A 21,843-nucleotide genomic window follows, 5' to 3' on the forward strand; every position below is an offset into this window, starting at 1 on the left:
TTCCTTCTTGCGCACGGTTGATGTTTTCTTCGTTATATTAGCAATGCCACTCACATCCTCACCTTCAGAAACACAATTTATTTAATTTAAACATTTATAGATCACTTTTCAAACAAAGTTTCATCAAAAGGAAATATGCTGTTGCCCAACAATGGGAGATGCTGAAAATGAAGAGTTGCAGAACATTTGCATTCCCTCCTTTTTTCACAGAATTCAGGTTGGTATAAATATGCTTATTCCATTGAATTGCCCTTGGAGTGTAACACACTGGAAGAATCAAAATAGCCACTCTTAGTGAGTCTCAGACACTTACACATTTCAGCACCATCACCAAGGATTAAATTGTCTTTTAATGGGGGTAGACTCTTCTTGCATTCTGTCTTGAAAAAGACACTCTCCAACTGCTGCAGGGAATTTGGGCTGTACTTGTGAGAAGTTTCCTGTTAAGATAACCATCATCTTTTGCTCCAGTCAGTTCCCAAAGACTTATAACTTACTGTGCAACTGTGGCACTTGGGGTCTCAAAAGTCTTAAACTTTTCTCGAGGCACTTGGGTTAGTCCAGATTTCAACTAGAAGCAGTTCATTTTTCTGCCGTTACTGCAACATCCTCTTCTGATTTGTTGACAGAGAAGTCGTGAGATACTTCTGCAAAGATCCTCTTGTAATTAGTGTGAAAGGCAGCCACAAAGAAACATGCAGCCAGGCTGCAGATTCCAGCCATCATTAGGATTGAAGCTGTGATGAGAAAGAGAGGACATTTCTACAGATGTATTGGGAATGAAACCCAGCAGCTTAAAAATATATGAGAATTACAAGATCAGTTTAGGAACGCCAGCTGCAATCCTGAGCCTACTTACCTGGGAGTAACTGCTAGGATTACACAGTAAGGTAGGTCAGCATCAGTAACTATAAACCAGCTACCCAAACTTATTCGTTAATTTCTGTTCATATTGAAAATTCAATCTTAAATCTACTAGAATGTATGGCCAACTAAAATCAGCCATTATGCACTTTGATGAAAATGTGTAACTGAGTAGAAAAACAATGGCATAATGAACTATAGCAAAGTTGTAATGTTTTTTTTAAAAGAAAAGGTAAAGGACCCCTGGATGATCCAGACCCCTGGACTGGAAGTCCAGTCATATTCGACTATGGGGCATGGCGCTCATCTCTGCTTTCAGGCCGAGGGAAGCAGCATTTGTCCACGGACAGCTTTTCCGGGTCCTGAGCCAGAGTGCATGGAAACACTGTTTACCTTCCTGCCGCAGTGGTGCCTATTTATCTACTTGCAGTGGTGTGCTTTTGAACTGCTGGGTTGGCAGGAGCTGGGAAGGGAGCTCACTCCATCACAGGGATTCAAACCGCCGACCTTCCGATCGGCAAGCCCAAGAGGCTCAGTGGTTCAGACCACAGCGCCACCCGCATCCCTGTATGTGATGAAGGATGCAGTCTCTCAGCGCTGCGAGACAAAATCCCGGTTGCTGCTATGCAGAGACGAAAAGAGAGGAGGGCCTCAAAATGCATATAAGACCTTAAGAGCAACTAAAATAACTGCATCTCAAAAATCACAAGAAAATCACACAGTGTAAACCCAGGGTGGGGAACCCTCTTCGGTCTGAGACCTTGTTGACAATCTGGTGGGTGAGTGACAAATGTGAATTTACTCTTGTGCAGTTGGCACACAAACTCTCCTTGCCATCTGGGCAGGAAAGACATTATCGGAGTTCACGGTCACATTTTTGCCAGGCAAAAGCAAATATAGTGAAGCAGGGCTGCTGGGGTATGTGTCCAGGGGTGAGTCTTGAGGGCCTGATAGAGAGGCCCTTGGCTGGAGGTTCCTCCAACCTAAGAAGCTGGGGGACTCCTTATTTGCAGAACTTCAGTACCCAAACCAAGGCAAGGAAGGGAGCAGGTCAGGGAAAGAGACCTCTACTGCCATTGCTGTGCCTCAACAAACTGCCCCCCTTGCAGCTGATATTCACACCTGAAGGAAACCGCCACAGGTGTGTGTGTGTGTAAGAGAGAGGATATATTTATAATACGTAACAAAAACTTACTTGACCAGTCTAGTGCTTTGCCGATGGCTGAGGTGCAAGTAGAAAATGGAGCATCTTTCTTTTCCACAGCTAGGCTTTGCAGCAAAAGCATGAGCACAACACCTAGAAGTTGGCTGTGGAAACAAAATCAATCCATCACGCAGGTCTCCTTTTCATGGTTATGTCACACACACACACCCCATGTCCAAGACTGGCTATTTTTTGTGTGCACTGGGGGGATGGGGTGGATATACTGTCTGTAACAGTCAAGATTCACTTTTATGTCTAGAGCAGACATTTTGGGTGGTACTCCGTGCTAGTCCCGCTGAAGGGAATGGGCGTGACTTAGAACCATAGGGTGGTAGTGTTGGGAGGGTCCCACGGGTCATCTAGTCCAACCCCCTGCCATGCAGGAATAAAGGGAAGGAGCACCGCAAGAGAGGAGCTCAAAACCATTCCCGCTTCTTTGAGAGAAGGGGCAACACCAGAGGATTCAAGAATGTTCCGCTTCGATGTTCTGTTTCTGCAGTCTGAAAAGCCTTGAAATGATTAGAAGCTTAAACTTTGGTTCGAGTAGCTGATTCCCCCATGTATGGAGAGCCCTGTTTTTTAAAAAAATGAGTTAAATAATTTCAGTGGCTCGGCTCTGGGGAGGATTTGGCTGAATTGCCACCCTCTGTGTACAGTGGTATCTCAGTTTTCGAATGTAATCCATTCCAGAAGTGGATTACAGAAGACCAAATTCTGAAACATTTGAAAACTGAAGCATGCATTTCGGGAAGCATTTAAGTCCGGAAAACTCAAAATGGAAGCTGCATGGCATGTTCGGCTTCCAAAAAGCTTCCCAAAACCAAAGCAGTTACTTCCTGGTTTTCGGTGTTCGAAAGCCGAAACGTTCAACTTCCGACACGATCGAAAACCAAGGTGCCAGTATACTTTGAGTAGATGCCCCATCAAGTCTCGGTAGGAGATATGCCAGCCAGCCAGATACAACCATACTATGGCTATTCTCCTCCCCATCCGGCGTCCTCTACTATTTCTGAATCCAGTGATGGCCCTACAGGAAAGCTGTCTGAAGCTTTCCCTCACTTCACATCCTGTACTTGCCATGTGGTTCCCCTTGCCCATATATGGGCAATTGCATCACAGGAAACGCTGCTGCAAACTTGCCAGCCATGCATAGGAACAGGTGCTGAGAATGTTTGGAAATCGGCTAGCTCTGAAGGAGCCAATGCTAATTCAGCCTCCTACGGAAAGGGAGCTTTCCCAGCCGCCTTCCCAACTGCTATCTAACCAGTCTGTTTTCTTGAAACCGGCATTACTTGAATGAGGTCGTGTGTTGCAGCGTTATCTGTGCGTTGAAACCATTGGAAGCCCAGCATCCTGTTGATATAGCCCTGCCGCTCTGGAAAAGGTGTCTCAATGGCATAGTATCGCCAATACCTGCATGCGCATGAAGTCCCTCTCACAATAAGCCCATAGAGCATAGAATCATGGAGGTGGAGGGAAACCTGGAGGAAACAATGCACAAGGCACGATTTGCAATGCAGGATGCAACCACAGCATCCCTGAAAGATGGCTATCTGGCCTCTGCAGCGAAGGTGAGTCTCTCACCTCCCAAGGCAGCCAGTTCCACTGTTAGAACGTTTCTCCTTAATGTTTAGCCAGAATCGGTCTCCTTGCAATTTCCACCCACTGGTTCTGGTCCTGCCCTCTGGAGCAACAGAGATGGAGTCTGCTCCACCTTTGGCCTGAAAAGACCTTCAGAGATCTGAAGACTGTGGCCACGTCTTCCCTGACTTGGAAGTAATTAGTGATGTTCAGGGTCGGGGAACCTATTGCAGAACGGGGACCAAATTGTCATCTGGGCAGCCACCTGGGGGAGCACATGCCAGAGGCAAGAGTAGGTGGAACAAGGAATTGTACCATTGGCTAATTTCTACACACAATCCTTTATTCAGGCAACCAAGAGGTATTATGAGAGTTCAGAGGCACATTTCAGCCAGGCATAAACCCTCAAACGTAGGACTGAAGAGAGTGTGATGTCATGGAATGGCTGGATGCAGACGAGCGGTGGGAGACCCCAACTGGGGAACCCCCAGGGGAAGAAGGTTCAGAGCCAGGGGAGTGGTGGTGCAATGACAACGAGCAGTCGGAGGGAGCAAACTGGGAGAAGGTGGTGTCGGAAGCTGAAGAGGCAACAGGGTTTAGTGAGCAGGAAGAGGCTGTGGCAGAGAGCAGTTCAGAATCAGAGGCAGGAGAGGAGCGGGGCCAGGAGACATGAGATGAGGCAGGCTGCTGAAGAAGCCAGGGAGCCTCCCCCTCCTGCTGTAGCCAGCTCCCTCCCCCTGGTCTCCCAGTACATAGAGAGGAATGAAGAGGGCGGAGCAAAGAGAGACAAGAAGGCAGAGCTTTAGGAAGCAGGGGAGGAGCCTTAGAGAGTGGTGGGAAGGCGGAGCTGCCTCATTGGGGCAAGACTACTGGAAAGAGTTGCTCTGACCACTAGGCCTGCGTTGTTTTGGTTTCTGTGAATAAAGAGTTCACTGACACTGGGTGTTTTATTGCTGACCTGCCCAATTCCAGCTCCTGGCAGTGGCTTGGGGAGAATCCCATGGGCCACACAAGAGAGACCTGGAAAGCTGCAACTGACGCCTGGGTCTGAGTTTTCCCTTCCCTGCTCCAGTTCTTCTTTAACCTTGGCATGGCAAGCTTTTGGAAAGAATCTATATATTACCACTACAACTACGCAGCGCATAGTACAGAAGAAATCGGGTGTCCTGATTCTGCTACTTAAGGTAAAGGTAAAGGTACCCCTGCCCGTACGGGCCAGTCTTGACAGACTCTGGGGTTGTGCGCCCATCTCACTTAAGAGGCCAGGGGCCAGCGCTGTCCGGAGACACTTCCGGGTCACGTGGCCAGCGTGACATCGCTGCTCTGGCGAGCCAGAGCCGCACACGGAAACGCCGTTTACCTTCCCGCTGGTAAGCGGTCCCTATTTATCTACTTGCACCTGGAGGTGCTTTCGAACTGCTAGGTTGGCAGGCGCTGGGACCGAGCAGCGGGAGCGCACCCCGCCGCGGGGATTCGAACTGCCGACCTTTCGATCGGCAAGTCCTAGGCGCTGAGGCTTTAACCCACAGCGCCACCTGCGTCCCTCTGATTTTGCTACTTACCTGATCACAAAAATCAGCCCTGATGAGGATCCTTCCCCCACGGGATAAGAACATTCGACCGCTAGTTCCATAGCGACAGGATAGATAGCAAATCCAAAGAACCCGAAGAGTGAGCTGATGGTTGCCAAAGCATAGGTCTGGTTTCTCAGCTGAGACACCTGCATGAAGAGAGTCTAAATTGAGTACCGACAAGGCTGCAGAGCCGCCTTTCAGCAATTCAGCTCCATCGTGGTGTGCGCCCCCAATAATGTCAATTTAAGAACCTAGCATTAATGGCATTTACCACTGCAAATCCAATGCTAGCCAGCGCAGCTAGACAGAGAAAGACCTTGGTAGCTTCTGTGAATTTCTTTGTCCGGTCAACGTACAGCCCGAGGCAGAAGGCCCCGATGAGTCCAGACACAATGAACAAGGCGCCGCTCAGACCTGCAAAGAACTGTAAATGAGGGATTGATTAGATGATATGGCAGACTCCAGCGAAGAGCAAACCCATTGATACCAGGGAGTGGAGTTGGAGAAAGTAGATCCACAACTGCAAGGACTTCCACAACTGTGCAAGGACTTCCACTCCCATCCTGCTCCTCCCCCCAAACCATAGAATCATAGAGTTGGAAGAGACCACAAGGGCCATCGAGTCCAACCCCCTGCCAAGCAGGAAACACCATCAGAGCACTCCTGACATATGACATATTCCCAAACCTCCAGAATGTTGAGGAGCCCCAAAAGCAGATAGAGGAGATGCACATAGTGCAGAGGAGAAGGCAAGGAAAAGCCATCGTGCAGCCAAAAGACCTTGCACTAGCAGATCCACTTTGTTGGGAGACCCATAGCAGTGCCCATAGATTTCAATGAGCCTACTTTGATGGCAATTTAGTTGGCGTCAACCCAATAATTACAGCTCCTAAGAATAAGGTGCAGCATATTTCCCTCGCCCCACCCTGTCTCCCCTTCACTGGAAAGCAATCAAGAGTCGTCTGATCTGATTGTTAATTATATCGTACCAGACAAGATGGCGCTACACAGGGTCTCTGTAATGAAGGGATCCAAATTGCTTCATTTTAAAGCACAGAAAATAAAGCTATATTTTTTGTTTGCTTGATATTTATACAACTAACATTAGTTTTAGTTGTATTTTTTCAAAGAAGCTGAATTACCTATATTTGTAATGATAGCATACTGAAGGCTAGAAATGAAGGCAATTCCCCCCCCCCACCCCGAACTCACAGTACCAGGCAGATCCTGTATTTATTTGAACCAAAGGATCTCCCCGGATCACTTATTACATTTTGTCCATTTACTTAGTACTTTTGTCCATTTACTGTATTTATTTTTCCCAATTTGAACTAGAAAATGGTGATTTTCTTGAGTCAAAATGAGAGTACCCCTAAGCATGTTTTTTTTTTTTAGAAAAAAAAGCACTGGGTGAAAGATTCCTGCATTTCAGTGGGTTGCACTAGATGACCCCCTGGGGTCCCTTCCAACTCTACAAAGCTGTGATTCTGTGAACCCAATGTTCACTCCCTGGCATCTCAGTGTGCAGAAAATGCAGAGCTAATCTGGCTTGGTCTAAGGCAGAGTCTTCTATTCCTATTGTGGAAGGACTACAGTTCAGTGGGACAGCATCAGCTTAACATCCAGGTTCAATGGCTGGAGTATCCAGGTAGGGGAGGCAGCGCTGGTGAAAACCTCCCTGCAGAGTTTCACAAAAAAACGCCCCACCCCAGCCGCCGCGGTCTCTGAAGCTGAATTCCTGGAGTCCCCTCCCAGATTGTCTTCTCGATCTCCCGTCTCCCCCTGCCCTCCCTTCAGCTTGCAAGACAACAAAAAGCCACAGATGAAATCTGGAGAAACTTACATTTGAATATCCATTGACACACAGGATCTGTTCCAACAGAGCACTGAAGCAGGTGAATATTGCTATCCCTGTCGCGAAGGAAAGGGCCAGGATGATGTAAGATGTATTTTGCAGGAGCTAAAAACGGAAGACAAGGCACGAGTTGTCAGGGGGGGAAACAGCAGATCGTTCACCAGCAAGCTGGTATACACATTTATACAGAGTCTGCTAAAACTTGCAACTTGTTTTCCAGTGTAACTGACAGGTCTGCTGGAAACCTTAGACTTTTGTCAAACGGGAGATACGTTCAGATAGCTTGGGATAGAGACTGGGTAGGCAAACTAAGGTCCGGGGACTGGATCAGGCCGAATCGCCTTCTAAATCCGGCCCGTAGACTGTCTGGGAATCAGTGTGTTTTTACATGAGTAGAATGTGTCCTTTTATTTAAAATGCGTCTCTGGGTTATTTGTGGGGCATAGGAATTTGTTGATTCCCCACAAAAATATAGTCTGGTCCCCCACAAGGTCTGAGGGACAGTGGACCGCCCCCCTGCTGATGGATGGGGCCGGGCATAGGCATAGCCAGGATTTTTGTTAGGGGGGCAGAACCTCAAATTTGTACAGTCATACCTCGGGTTGAATATTCTTCGGGATGAGAGCGTTCAAGTTGCGCTCTGTGGCAACCCTGAAGTAACGGAGCGCATTACGTCCGGGTTTCGCCGCTTGCGCATGTGCAGATGCTCAAACTGACATCATGCGCATGCACAGAAGCGCCAAAACGTGACCTGCGCACGCGCAGACACGCAGACACGGGCTACGTTTGCTTCTAGATGTGAACGGGGCTCCGGAACGGATCCTGTTCGCATTTAGAGGTACCACTGTTTTGATTTTTACTTATTTGGGGGACAGCTGCCCCCTTGGCTACGCCCATGAAAGGAAACAAGGTCGGAAGTGGACCATGGTCAGAAAAAGACTGGGAAACACTGATCTAATATGACACAACAGTTTCTTTCTTTCTGCATTCGTTGTACCTTTATCTAATAATTCTGCTTTGCTTGCAACATACCATCTTCAAGCCCCTGAAGAATGATGGCGAATTGGAGTGGCTAGCGCTTGCTGATGGTGGGGTTGGTGGGACCTTGTCACGAACGCCCAATGTGGCTAAGGCACAGGCGAAGACAGCAGGCCCTGCGTACACTCCAAGCTGCAGAAAGCAGGAGGAGGAAGAGGAGAAATGGTTTAACTCATCTGCCAAGGATATGTAAGCGGTGCAGAATACTAAAATTGATTAGCTTTCATTTACCATTAAAGGGACATCTTTTCCTCCCTGTACAAGCGCAGGTGACAGCAAGTTAGCGATGAGAATGCCCAAGGGATTGGCTAAATGGAAATTAAAGAGAGAGAGAGAAAAATATGTGATTTCTCCCTCCGAAGCAGCTGAAATACAATGCTGAGCATTTAAAAAGCAAGCCAGCTGACTGGAAAGCAAAAGGAGAGGCCACACGCCTGTACAGGATTAGAACTCGGGACCTGCTTTGGAACCCCTTTCGTTGGGGGGCTTCTCAGATGTGTGATTTGAGGGCTGCTCCTCCAAAGATATCCCTACGGTGATATTTTGGGCCCTCTTCTTCAAGACCCCTTAAAGACACTAATAATTCGCAGGTGAAGACGTTTCCGAACTGTACCACTTCAGATAGCACGTGGGGGAATGACTTTCCATAGGAAAAGAAATCCATTCACACAGAAAACTAGGATGATGGGGGGAGAATTCTAGCCCAGTTTCCATCCTGACATGCAAATTTTCTATGTGAGAGATATAGTCAAACCTCAGCTCCTGAACGGCTCCTTTTTGGAACGTTTTGGCTCCTGAATGCCGAAAACCCAGAAGTAAATGCTCCAGTTTTTGAACGTTTTTCGGAAGCCGAACATCCGACGCGGCTTCCGCTTGAGTGCAGGAAGCTCTTGCAGCCAATCGGAAGCCGCGCCTCAGTTGTAGAACATTTCAGAAGCCGAACGGGCTTCTGGAACGGATTACGTTCAACAACCGAGGTTTGACTGTGTTGCTTTCTCCTTTTTTGAATGGTTCCACGCAGTCCTATGTTTCCAGGCTGACTGCTATTCCTGTCAAGGAGGTCCCAGTCATCTGAGGGAGCAGGTGAGGAGCTGGGGGGACACTTCTGAATCCATTACTGTTGATTTGAAGTTCAAGTGGCCATGTTGCCACAGAGTACCTTCCATCAGCTTCAGCCGGAGGGCCAGCTCTGCCACAGTCTGGGCAAGGACAGCCTAACTTCGGTTGTCTAGCCATGGTAACCTGTGGGTTGGACTACTGCAATACATTATATGTGGGGCTGCCTTTGGAGACGGTTCAGAAACTGCAGCCGGTGCAGAATTTGGTGGCGAGACTGACTATCAGGGCAGTGTGGTCTGAGCATTTAATACTGATTCTGGCTCGAGCTGCCCTGGCCCAGTTACTTACACATGGAGGCAATCATATTGGCTGTGGCCCTTTGGTGTTCTGGGAACCATAAGGCTGCCAGTTTGGTGGGTGAAAAAATGATGAGCGGCTGTGCTGTGCCGCAGAGGCACTGTCCCACAAGCAGGTACACAAAGTTGAGGGAGCCCAGATCCAGGAAATCGAGGATGCTGAAAATTCGAATTACACTTCCCATCATGTTCAGCCAGGCGCAGAGTATCACCTGCAGTAGAAGAAACCATGTCACCAACACTGATTTCAAGCAGCCATCCATGAGAACGGAATAAATTTCAACAATTGAAATTCCAGAACTACCGTATTTTTCGGTCTATAAGACGCATATTTTCCCCTCCGAAAATTAAGGGGAAATGTGTGTGCGTCCTATGGAGCGAATGCAGGCTCCTTGGCTTCAGTGATAGCAACGCGAAGCCTCCAAAGTGCAGAGGGAGCGCTCCCTCCACACTCCTTTGAGCTTTCGCTCAAGCCTGGAGAGCGAGGGGGTCGGTTGGCACCGACCCCTCTCGCTCTCCAGGCTTTAGGGATAGCCGCCTGAAGCCTCCAGAGCACAGCGGGAACTTGCACTGTGCTCCGGAGCCAAGGAGACTTTGGGTTCCTTTTGCTGAAGCCAGGAGAGCAAGACTCTCCTGGCTTCAGCAGAGAGGGAGAGCTGCGCAGCGCCCCTTCAGTGAAGGGGGAGGAGAAATGGAAGGGGCTCCGTTTCTCCTGCTGCTTCGCTGAAGGGGTGCTGAGCAGAGAGGGGGAGAATTTTTTTTACTTGTTCTCCCCCTCTAAAACAAGGTGCGTCCTATGGTCGGGTGCATCCTATAGAGCGAAAAATACGGTATTTCATTTCCCTACATTTCTTTTCCAACAGGCAGATGGCTATAAGGCTGGGAGTGCGTTGAGAGTGAGGGTAGTAGCACAGCGGCTGAAAGACCTGAATTGTGTACCTGGGCATCCTTCAGTTCAAACTTCATCCAGTTCACTAGCTGGCCTTTGGGAAAGCGCTAGAGGGCTTTGTACCAATGATCCCCAGACGGTGGAGATGTCGGGCACAATCCTGACTCCTAGGCACCTTTACTTAGTCACAAGTGGTTGAAAGTCAGGTACGGAACATACCTGGCACCTGGTTAATCTTGAACACTGGCCAGAAGCCGTGGGAGTGGGAACAGAGAGAAAATCCACCTTTGTGCAACTAGCTAGTTTCTACACAGACACAAAGTCCTCTCTGCCTGGGCTAGCAAAAGGCACTATCGGAGTACAAGGGCACATTCCAGCCAGGCAAAAACACTCGAGGGAAGGTGAGAAGTAGGGCTGGGGAGAGCTGCAAGAGCCTGAGAGAGAACTGGAAGGCTGGATTTGGCCCCCAAGCCTGTAGTTCCCCAACTCTAAATCACACCCTGTCCCCTTGTGTGATTGTGTCTTCTGCAAGACGTCAGCAGCAGGGGCAGTCGTACCTAGGCTCCCTTGCACCCTTGTAGACCAGTATGAAGTAAGCAGCACATAAGCGGCACACAAAACACTACCAAATCATTTCTAAATCTTAGCCAGGCTAAGTGAATAAAAATAAAATAAAAATAAAAAGCTTAGTAAATGAATAAATGCTTAAGTCAAGAAAGAACTTAGCATATGAAGTTGAATGTATGTAAAAACACCAAAATCTTGAGGGAGAATTTCCTGAAGAAAGAAATTAAATATTGTAGCTTAAGCCAAGAAGGAATGTAACATATGGACTGAGCCTGGCTAAAGGAACTTTAAAGACTGAACCTTCCTTTTGGACACGATTTGAATGAGTTTTCTGTTTGTGGCTTTTGTAGTAGATCTTGTAACTTGTTCTCTCAATTTTTGGATTATTAATATAAGATTTAGAACATAGAATGATATGGTAGTGTTTTGTGTGCTGCTTATGTGCTGCTTACCTCATACTGGTCTACAACAAGAATTCACAGCATAGGTTCATTTCTTCAGTCCCTTGCACCCTTGGCAAGGAGCTCAGGAGATCCCTTGCACCGAGTGCTATTTTTCTAGAAAAAGAGGTGCCAGAATTCACTGTGAATGCCTCCCTTGTTCTCTTATAATGGCAATGGCACCCACCTAAGAAGAAGAGTTTGGATTTGATATCCCGCTTTATCACTACCCAAAGGAGTCTCAAAGCGGCTAACATTCTCCTTTTCCCTTCCTCCCCCACAACAAACACTCTGTGAGGTGAGTGAGGCTGAGAGACATCAGAGAAGTGTGACTGGCCCAAGGTCACCCAGCAGCTGCATGTGGAGGAGTGGAGACGCGAACCCAGTTCACCAGATTACGAGTCCACCGCTCTTAACCACTACACCACACCGGCTCCCCGAGAGGTGCCGGAATTGAGTTCCTGGGAGTTCCGGCTGAAAAGAAGCCCTTGTCAGAGGAGACTGCAGCAGAGGAGCCAGCCTGGGGAGTGAGCAAACAGGCGGGTGGGCTTCTGGCCACTCCTAACCACCGGTGAGAGGTGCATTTTTTGTCTCCCTGGGTCTGCACCCCTTGGCAAGGGCCAACTTGCCCAACCCCAAGGTAGGCCCTCCCATCAGATGTCAAAGAAATAAACAACTATCTGACTTTTAGAAGACATCTGAAGGCAACCCTGTTTAGGGAAGTTTTTAATGACTGGTTGTCTTTTTAATATTCTGTTGGGAGCCTCCCAGAGTGGCTGGGGAAACCCAGCCAGATGGGTGGTGTATGTATGTATGTATGTATGTATGTATGTATGTATGAATAAATAAATAAATAAAGAAGCCCCTGAGCAGGGGCGAGCAGAAGCCTGTTGACCATTTGTGATCTTCTAACTGAGCTTCGCGCCAGTCTCCATTTCAACTTACGGCACATTTCAGCCCGATGGTGTCCAAAATCCATATTGCTATGAGCCCGACTGGAACGGATATCACGAGGTACACGAGGGACAGCCAGTTGACCATATCCATGGAGGTATGAAACCGTTCTGCTGTTTTATCAGCCACTGGAGCAAACGTCAACCATAGCTGCAGATGGAGGGGGGAAGAGGTTATAGTGTAACGACACAAAAGCTGCAGGTAGTTATGTTTGGGGCACCATCTGTGAGTAGCACTGTCTAGACACAATCAGCTAGCTCATGGGTAGGCAAATTAAGGCCCGGGGGCTGGATCTGGCCCAATCGCCTTCTAAATCTGGCCTGTGGACACTCTGGGAATCAGCGTGATTTTACATGAGTAGAATGTGTCCTTTTATTTAAAATGCATCTCTGGGTTATTTGTAGGGCATAGGAATTTGTTCTCCCCCCCCAAAAAAAATATAGTCTGGCCCCCCACAAGGTCTGAGGGACAGTGGACCAGCCCCCTGCTGAAAAAGTTTGCTGACCCCTGAGGTAGAGAGACAGGAAGCCTGGATTGCACAGGGCCAGGCACGATTTCCTTTAAGATCTTACAGAGCAGGGCAATGTCACCACATGTTGCTAGACCTGCTGAAGAACAAAAGACAAACCCAGGCAAACCATTTAGAACAACAAGCAGCTCAATGTTCCGAGTGGATTTGTATTTTAGCTGGGAAGGCTCCAGGCAATTAATGCAATCTCAAATTAGTGTTTGGCTGGGGCTCAGGAGACTGATGCAAGACACATCTCTAGGCAAAAGGCAAATTATTTATTTATATGGATCTATCTACCCATCCATCTGCATCCTGCTTTTCCATTTTTCTCGTGTCCTCTGCCTTACGGGCATATTTCCTCAGGCAGGTGTCACGTAAGTCCCACATGATGACTCAGAAAAAGGGAGAATGAAAATGGTTACGTCCTCCCCTCCCCCATGAAATTCGGTACACATTTATTCTAAGACACCTTTGATTACTAGAAAAATCTGCAAACGGGGCATTTGGTTGTCTCTTCGCAAAACCGAGCAAGGAAGCAAAGCATCCTATTCCTGCTTGGCAAGGGGTTGGACTCGATGGCCCTTGTGGTCTCTTCCAACTCTATGATTCTATGATTCTATGATCATATGCTAAGAGCAAAATCATTACCAAATTAGAGGATAGTATCAGAACGTTAGTATAGTTAAAGCTATGGTTTTCCCATTAGAGATGTATGGAAGTGAGAGCTGGACCATGAAGAAGGCTGATCACCGAAGAATTGAATTATGGGGCTGGAGGAGACTCTTGAGAGTCCCATGGATTGCAAGAAGATCAAACCTCTCCATTCTGAAGGAAATCGGCCCTGAGTGCTCACTGGAAGGACAGATCCTGAAGCTGAGGCTCCAAGACTTTGGCCACCGCATGAGAAGAGAAGACTCCCTGGAAAAGACCCTGGTGTTGGGAAAGATGGAGGGCACAAGGAGAAGGGGACAACAGAGGACGAGATGGTTGGACAGTGTTCTCGAAGCTACAAACATGAGTCTGACCAAACTGCGGGAGGCAGTGGAAGACAGGAGTGCCTAGCATGCTCTGGTCCAGGGGGTCATCAAGAGGTGGACACGACTAAATGACTAAACAACAACAACAATCAGAACATTCAGGAGAACCTGCAAGTTAGCGTAAGTACCGCAAAACCTTTTTTAAAAAAGCAGAAACAAAACCGTACGGAAGGCCAATGAACCTGCAAAACTTCCAAATGGGCACAGAATGCTGTTATTTGAGAGGCAAACTATTCTGGGGCTCTCTTGACCCTCCAAGCCATTTGGGGGGGTGCAGGGGGAAAACCCCATTCTGCTAGTGGGAGTCCTTAGTTGAAACCCACGCAGGGAACTGAAGTATTTGGTATTTTGATTTATTTACTTTTTAATGCATTCGCAAACAGCCTAAGCATTTGCATTCCTAAGCACTGTACACAAAAACAACCCACACATAGAAGAAAACACTCTTGTCTAGCGGATTTGGAATGAAGTATCTCAACAGTTGTTTTAAATTATTATTATTATTAATTGAATTTATATACCGCCCTATACCCAGAGGCCTCAGGGCGGTTCACAGAACGAAGAAATCACGTACTTTCTTTTGACCCTAAGTGCTCAGAAAAATCTGTCAAAATCTTCAGTCATTTGAAAACTAGGAAGTTAAATTAAAAGAGTTAACATCAACCTTTTCTGCGGTAAACAAGTATATTTTGCAAAATTGAAAAGAACACCTGCAATGTTCCATTCAAGGTCAGCTTGCAGCCATTCTTGAAGAGACATTCTCGCTTGTCAAATTGTCAAGAGCAAAGAACTCTGAACTGAAATTGCCTCAGGAAATGAAACTAATGAAGCCTTAACGCTATCAAAGAGGTTCTCCCACAAATTGACAGAGCCTGCCAAGCTAATTACAAGTGGAATTTGGTAATCCCAGAGTGAAGGACGCAGAACTCAGGAGCAGGTAAGCAATGTGCAGAGGTGGGGAGAGAATATGCAGAGCTGAAGATGCAGAATATGCATTGTTATGAGAATTATAACATCTAAGATACAAAATAAATGTACCAAGCAAACACATACAGGATGAGAACAGAAATCATGCTTTGGCGGTGCGGCAGCAGCAGGAGGCCCCATTAGCTAAAGTGGTGCTTCAGGTTAAGAACAGTTTCAAGTTAAGAACGGACCTCCGGAATGAATTAAGTTCTTAACCTGAGGTACCACTGTATATAAATCTTGTTGCATACATAAATTACAAAAACAAAGAGCAAGAATTGTTCTTTGCATCTCCACCTGAGATAGAATGAGGATCTTTCCTACTGAATATATATTATCTTTAACAAACCTAGTGTTTTTATTTTCCAGACTCAGAGTCTCTCTGTGTGATTACTTCCAGGGGTAAAGTGTGCTCCTCCAGCAGTGAATCAGTCGCTGAAATGCCTTCCTCTCTCCCTGGACCCAGAGGCCATCCTGCTCACTGCTTTGCAATCTCCTGGGCTGTAATGTGTCCTGGAACACTAAAAAAAAACGCTTCTTGCTTTCCTGGAAGGAGGTCAGAGAGTGGCATAGAAACTTGCCTCCTGCACCAAAGGCAACTTTTTCCTTCCTTGCTCTACCCACTTCAGACTCCACTTTAAATAATACTGATGTTAAAGACTGTCTCTTCCTTTTGAGCACAGCCTTGCATGGTGTCTGGTTTGCGTCCATCTGGGGTGCGTCCCTGGCACCCAGCTTCTGATCTGTCGGGTCTCTAATGTCAGCAAGGCCTGGCTGGCAGATGGTAGCATCTCTGCTGCTGGAAAATGTGCAGGAAAAATAAAATAAAATAAAATAAAATAAAATAAAATAAAATAAAATAAAATAAAATAAAATAAAATAATAAAATAAAATAAAATAAAATAAAATATTTTTATTGTTGCCCCAGCCACTTTGGGTGGAGCCAGTGTGGTGTAGTGGTTAAGAGTGGTAGTCTCGTAATCTGGTGAACCGGGTTCGCGTCTCCGCTCCTCCACATGCAGCTGCTGGGTGACCTTGGGCTTGTCACACTTCTTTGAAGTCTCTCAGCCCCACTCACCTCACAGAGTGTTTGTTGTGGGGGAGGAAGGGAAAGGAGATTGTTAGCCGCTTTGAGACTCCTGAAGGGGAGTGAAAGGCGGGATATCAAATCCAAACTCTTCTTCTTCCAGCATATACAAAAACATAATAAAACTTCCCTATACAGGGCTGCCTTGTACAGTTACTTATCTTTTTAACTTTGTTGTCAGTGTTGCGGGACACAGAATCAAGACAAAGAGATTTGTTGTAGGGGCAAGTTCCTGAGTCGGACTCTCTGTTTGTTGGTCTAGCAAGCAACTGTGGCCTTTTTCAACCTGGGCAAGCCTTTCCGCCCATGGTATGTGAGAAGACAAAGTCATATTTCCAAGATAAACAGCAGAAATCGCTTTGATGGGACGCCGGGCAGGTCTGAGCTGGCATTGCCAGGACCAGCAATGTTCCTTTCCCTGCAGATTCTGTGTGGTGAGGCAGTGACTCGGGGATGAGAACTTCAAGCCCGTTCTCTGAAGGCCTTAGCTTGACGTATGCTTGCTGCTCATATCTCTGACCATCACCCAAGACAGTCCAAGCTCACTCATCCTGGTCAGTGGCTCCACTCTTTGGGTTTCTTCAGTAGAAAATGGATCACCTCGTTCAAGAATCTCTCTCTCTATATATATAAATTTTAACATATCGTTTTGGACAATTCTAAAACATACTTTTATATCTTATATACTTTTTTTTTTTACTTCTGCCAATCACATCTGAAAATTTTCCAATCTTTTCCACTTAATTTACATTTATTATTTTCACTATTACAGTGGTACCTCGGGTTACATACACTTCAGGTTACATACGCTTCAGGTTACAGACTCCGCTAACCCAGAAATAGTACCTCGGCTTAAGAACTTTGCTTCAAGATGAGAACAGAAATCACGGGGCGGCTGCGCGGCAGCAGTGGGAGGCCCCATTAGCTAAAGTGGTGCTTCAGGTTAAGAACAGTTTCAGGTTAAGTACGGACCTCTGGAATGAATTAAGTACGTAACCAGAGGTACCACTGTACTTTTAAATATCATAACTAATGTCTCTCTATCTTCTTTGCAATATTTCATATATTCCTCCTTACCAAACTTCTTGTAGTCCTACTAGCGTAATTTGTTGATTACAGTTGCTCTTCAAATAGTTCGCATATTTATTCCAATCTTCTGTGAATCTCTGGTCCCGCAGGTTTCGAATCCTTCCTGTCATCTTATCCAGTTCGTTCAAGAATCTCTTATGTTCTGGTGGGGCCACTTCCATGTTTGAAGAAACATCTGAATGTCGTTACTAGATCAGCCCCAAGGTCCGTCATATTTGGATCGCTTGCCTCCACATTGGCCTCCCCATGTTTTTCTAACATACATATGAAGGAAATGAATGGCAAGGGTGTGAGCCTGATACTTCCCATAAAAATCTTGTGGCAGGGAGTTCCACGGATTAATTACTCTTTGCAGAAATAGGTACTTCCTTTTCTTGGTCCTGGATCTGACAACCAGATTCCTTATGTGACTCCATGTTCCAGTTTAATGAGAGGGGAAAACATAACCCGCTCATTGCACCAAGAGAACTTGTTGCTGGGCTACCACTCCCATCTGCACTGAACATTAGCCATGCTGCCTCAGCTCTCAACCAAAAAGCTCCAAACCTTTTTGCCTTTTGTCCTAAGAAAGGGGCCTTTCAACCCCTGGAACAGTCATAAAATGACCCCCATCTCAAATATTGTTGCTCTGCAACTGGAGCCAATGTTTTCGTTGGACCATCTGGCTAAGCAATATGTTTCCCACAGCAGCAGAGACCTGATTGAAGTCATTTCCTCCCCAAACTTGAACATTCCAAGCTCTGAAAGGTGCTGCAGCAAAGGAATTCAACACTTGCACATTCTGAATTCTGATTCACACCCATTTTGCTCCTTGGTGCTCCAATAAATCAACGAACGAATGAAGCAAAATAAGACGCACCTTTTAATTTAGTCCCTGCTGACTCTGTCTAAAGGCAAATGGGACAAATTTGCAAATTGAGAGGAGTCGGAGCTTGAGCTCGTCTCGGGGCTTTGGTGTAAGGGAGGAAGCAGCACTCTGCACATGTTCCGAGGCTCTGGATTGTTAACCTTTGGATTACACTTCCACCGAAACAGACTCCCATGAGAGGTGGTGGACTCTTCTTCCTTGGAGGCCACTAAGCAAAGGTTGGGTGGTCATCTGTCAGGTATGATCTAGCTGAGATTCCTGCATCGCAGAGGGTTGGATTAGATGACCCTTGGTATCCATTCCAACTATAAAAGTTTATGATTCTCTGGTTTGGTCAGACTGCGACCACAGCCTAGGAAGGGTTAACTCAGGATTTAAAATGCAGCTTAGAACATCCGGTCCCCAGAGCTTTGAGAAAACTGGGAGGTCCCATGTACACAATCCATTGAAGGTGCTCTTTTAACACTTTTTATTTTTTTTAAATGATATTTATTAAGATTTTCCATAAAATCTTTTTCCCAATAACATCTTTTCAGGACTTCCCCTCCCGTCCCCCTCCTGTATTCCAATTCTTACAAATAAACAAAAAAGAATTTCAACAAGTTCTTATCCCAAATTTAAACTTATTATCATTGACTCAATTTTAAAAATATTTTCCCATCCCCTAAAATCGACCTGTTCCCTTCCGCGAGTTCCCCCCTTTAATATGCAATACAGATTACAATAGAAGAAAAATAAAATAATAATTTTACGCCCTTTGGGTTCCAAATTTCCCTCCCCCCTTTCCCGGTTGCGTTCCCAATGTTCCTCGACGTCTGATATCTTCCTGGAGTTCCCACATCTCTCTAAACCATAGTCCTTTCCCAGTCATCTTTAATTTCGAATGTCCAATCTTGGAAGGAGTCTGTCTCAAAAAAGGCCCATTTCTTCCATCCAGATTGTTATATCTAGGAGTGAAAGCTCCAATTTTATTCCTTTAAACCTGTCAAATCTGGATGACCCAAATGTTCCCACTTCCAACTTTGTCCAGTTCTTATTATTTTTGTTGTTCTTGTTGATCTCACTCCTCCTTTTTTTTTTCTTTTTCCCTGCTCTCCTGCACAAATGTTCCAATTCCAAAAGCTTCTAATTCCTCTGCAGAGGCTTGTTATTCAAGAACAAAACATTACGTCAAGTCCTTTTCATTCTTCAATAGATAAATCTATTGTCTCCTTTAGTGCGTAGACCTCTGTAGACAAAATAGTGTTCCATTTCTGCAGTTTCCCAGGAGATAGAAAGTTCTGGTCAAATTCCACGCTAACAATACTTGTAATGTCCCTCGGCTCCTCTAGGTGGATTGCAATAACTAAATTGCTCTTTTAACACTTTAATAGTCATTGCTTCCCCCAAGGAATCCTGGGAAGTGTAGTTTGACAAAGGTGCTGGGAACTGTAGCTCTGTGCTATCTTAACAACCCTCAGCACCTTCAACAAACTACAGTTCCCAGGATTATTTGGGGGAAGCCACAACTGCATAATATAACACTAACCAATGGTCTGGGAGTAATGGGAGTTGTAGCCAAACAACATCTGGGAACCCGCGGTGGAGAAAGGCTGGATTTGAGCATTGTACCACGGACACCCCCATTAAAATCCCTACCAGACCAGGTAATAAAAGCATTCGGGGAAATGATATGTAATGAGATGAAAAAAATGTTTAAATTAACTTTTATATATATTAAAAAAAACCAGAGGCTTTTTTATTAGGAATTGTAGGTGCTGATATTCCAAGGGAGCAGAAAAGACTTTTTATGCATGCAGCGACAGCAGCACAGATGCTATTAGCCCAGAGATGGAAAGAAGATAAAGTCCCTACCAGAGAAGACTGTCAAATTAAATTGTTGGACTATGAAGAAATGGCAAAACTGACCGGAAAGTTCAGGAACCAAGAAGACCAAAACTTTAACAAAGAATGGGGGAAATTTATAATTTATCTTGGAGACCACTCTAAACTGATGAAAACATTAGCAGGACTGCAATAACTCTTGTAAGGTAGCAAGTACAATGGAAACAATGGAGTTATATTCAATATAGAATATTGGGAAGGATGCAGTAGAAAAGGTTTAATAATAGGACCCATGAAGGGGAAGATGGGAAGTCCAGAGATTCGGAGGAATCTGTAAATGTGGATATGTATGGTTGTACTTTACCAGCGGGAAGGTAAACGGCGTTTCCGTGTGCGGCTCTGGCTCGCCAGAGCAGCGATGTCACGCTGGCCACGTGACCCGGAAGTGTCTCCGGACAGCGCTGGCCCCTGGCCTCTTAAGTGAGATGGGCGCACAACCCCAGAGTCTGTCAAGACTGGCCCGTACGGGCAGGGGTACCTTTACCTTTACCTTTATGGTTGTACTGTTATAACTTTATATTTGCAAAATCAAATAAAAAATATTTTTTTTAAAAAAAATCCCTAACAGGCCGGTCCCTCTATCTCTCCAATCCTAATCTACCTCGCAGGGATGTTGTGCGGATCATGCATAGCTCAGCTGGATAGAGCATGGTGCTGATAACACGAAGGTTGCAGGTTGGATGGGACAGCTGGAGCATAAAGATGTATGGGACAGCTGGAGCATAAAGAAGGCTGATCACCGAAGAATTGATGCTTTTGAATTATGGTGCTGGAGGAGACTCTTGAGAGTCCCATGGACTGCAAGAAGATCAAACCTCTCCATTCTGAAGGAAATCAGCCCTGAGTGCTCACTGGAAGGACAGATCCTGAAGCTGAGGCTCCAAGACTTTGGCCACCTCATGAGAAGAGAAGACTCCCTGGAAAAGACCCTGATGCTGGGAAAGATGGAGGGCACAAGGAAAAGGGGACGACAGAGGACGAGATGGTGGGACAGTGTTCTCGAAGCTACCAGCATGAGTTTGACCAAACTGCGGGAGGCAGTGGAAGACAGGAGTGCCTGGCGTGCTCTGGTCCAGGGGGTCACAAAGAGTCGGACACGACTAAACTACTAAACAACAACAAATGGGACAGCTACATATTCATGCATTGAAGGGGGTTGGACTAGATGTTCCTCCGGGTCCCTTTCCAATTCCATGATTCTAAGCCATAACATGGGGCGGCGAGACTTTCTGTCCGGCGCCTCGGAAGCCAGAAGGGCAACGATTTAAAACGCATGCTTCCAGTGACAGGCGCTTTGACTCATCCGTCAGGCTTGCTAACAACCCAGAACATCCGGCCGCGCCGCCACCTCTCCGCTTCGGAAGCAACCTCCAGCCAGTTACATTTTTTAAACTTTGGGTGGCCAGATCGTTCAAATTTCCCTCTCGGCTCCCGAAATCCCTGCAGCTCCAAGCCGGGCCAATCGAAGGGCTGCTTCGATGGGGGGAAAGCGGCCGGCCAAAGGAATCCCGTGCGCAATCTGGCAAGTTGGAGACGAGCGAAAAGAAAAGACAACCGCGCGCGCTCTTTACGCACCATGGCATTGGAGCAATTGAGCAGGCAGACTACGCCCAGCAGCAGCCATCGCCGCTTGTAGACCTTGTACGACTCGGCGACGATCTTCTCCGAAGAAGTCCCGGGCAGGAGGCTCCCTGGCCGGTTGTTGTTGTTGTTGTTGTTGCTGTTGTGGCTGCTGGCGCTCTCCGCATCCATGTTGCGCGCTGCCTGCGCTGGCCGGTTTGTTGGCGCCGCGCTCGGGGCGCGCTGCTTTTCCGGGCGAGAGTGGCTACGACGCCCCCGCTGCCCTCCTGCCCGGAGGAGCCGGGGGTGCGCCCTGGATGTGCCGGGCCCGGGGAGGCAGTTGCCACATCGCCGGCGAGCGGGGCTTGAAAAGCCGGTTCCTCGCGCGCGCCGCGCCCCTAGCCTTGTAGCTGCTGCCCCAGACACTAGTCTGGCACCGAGCGGAGCTGGTTTTCCCTTC

General features: G+C 46.8%; 1 protein-coding gene across 1 annotated transcript; it reads right to left on the reverse strand.

The window, feature by feature from the left end:
• Nucleotides 1-58: 58 nt before the first annotated feature.
• On the reverse strand, nt 59-21,829 carry SLC49A3 (solute carrier family 49 member 3). Its single transcript, XM_079959573.1, has 10 exons — nt 21,399-21,829; nt 12,373-12,531; nt 9,524-9,743; nt 8,348-8,424; nt 8,111-8,248; nt 7,067-7,183; nt 5,495-5,647; nt 5,212-5,369; nt 2,060-2,172; nt 59-737 (listed from the first exon to the last, which is right to left on the reverse strand). Exons 1-10 carry the CDS (start codon nt 21,573-21,575, stop codon nt 583-585), a joined length of 1,467 nt encoding a protein of 488 aa, XP_079815699.1. The 5' UTR covers nt 21,576-21,829; the 3' UTR covers nt 59-582.
• Between the last annotated feature and the right edge of the window lie 14 nt (nt 21,830-21,843).

Source organism: Podarcis cretensis (genome assembly GCF_951804945.1).
Source record: "Podarcis cretensis genome assembly, chromosome: 17".
NCBI classification, from domain to species: domain Eukaryota; kingdom Metazoa; phylum Chordata; class Lepidosauria; order Squamata; family Lacertidae; genus Podarcis; species Podarcis cretensis.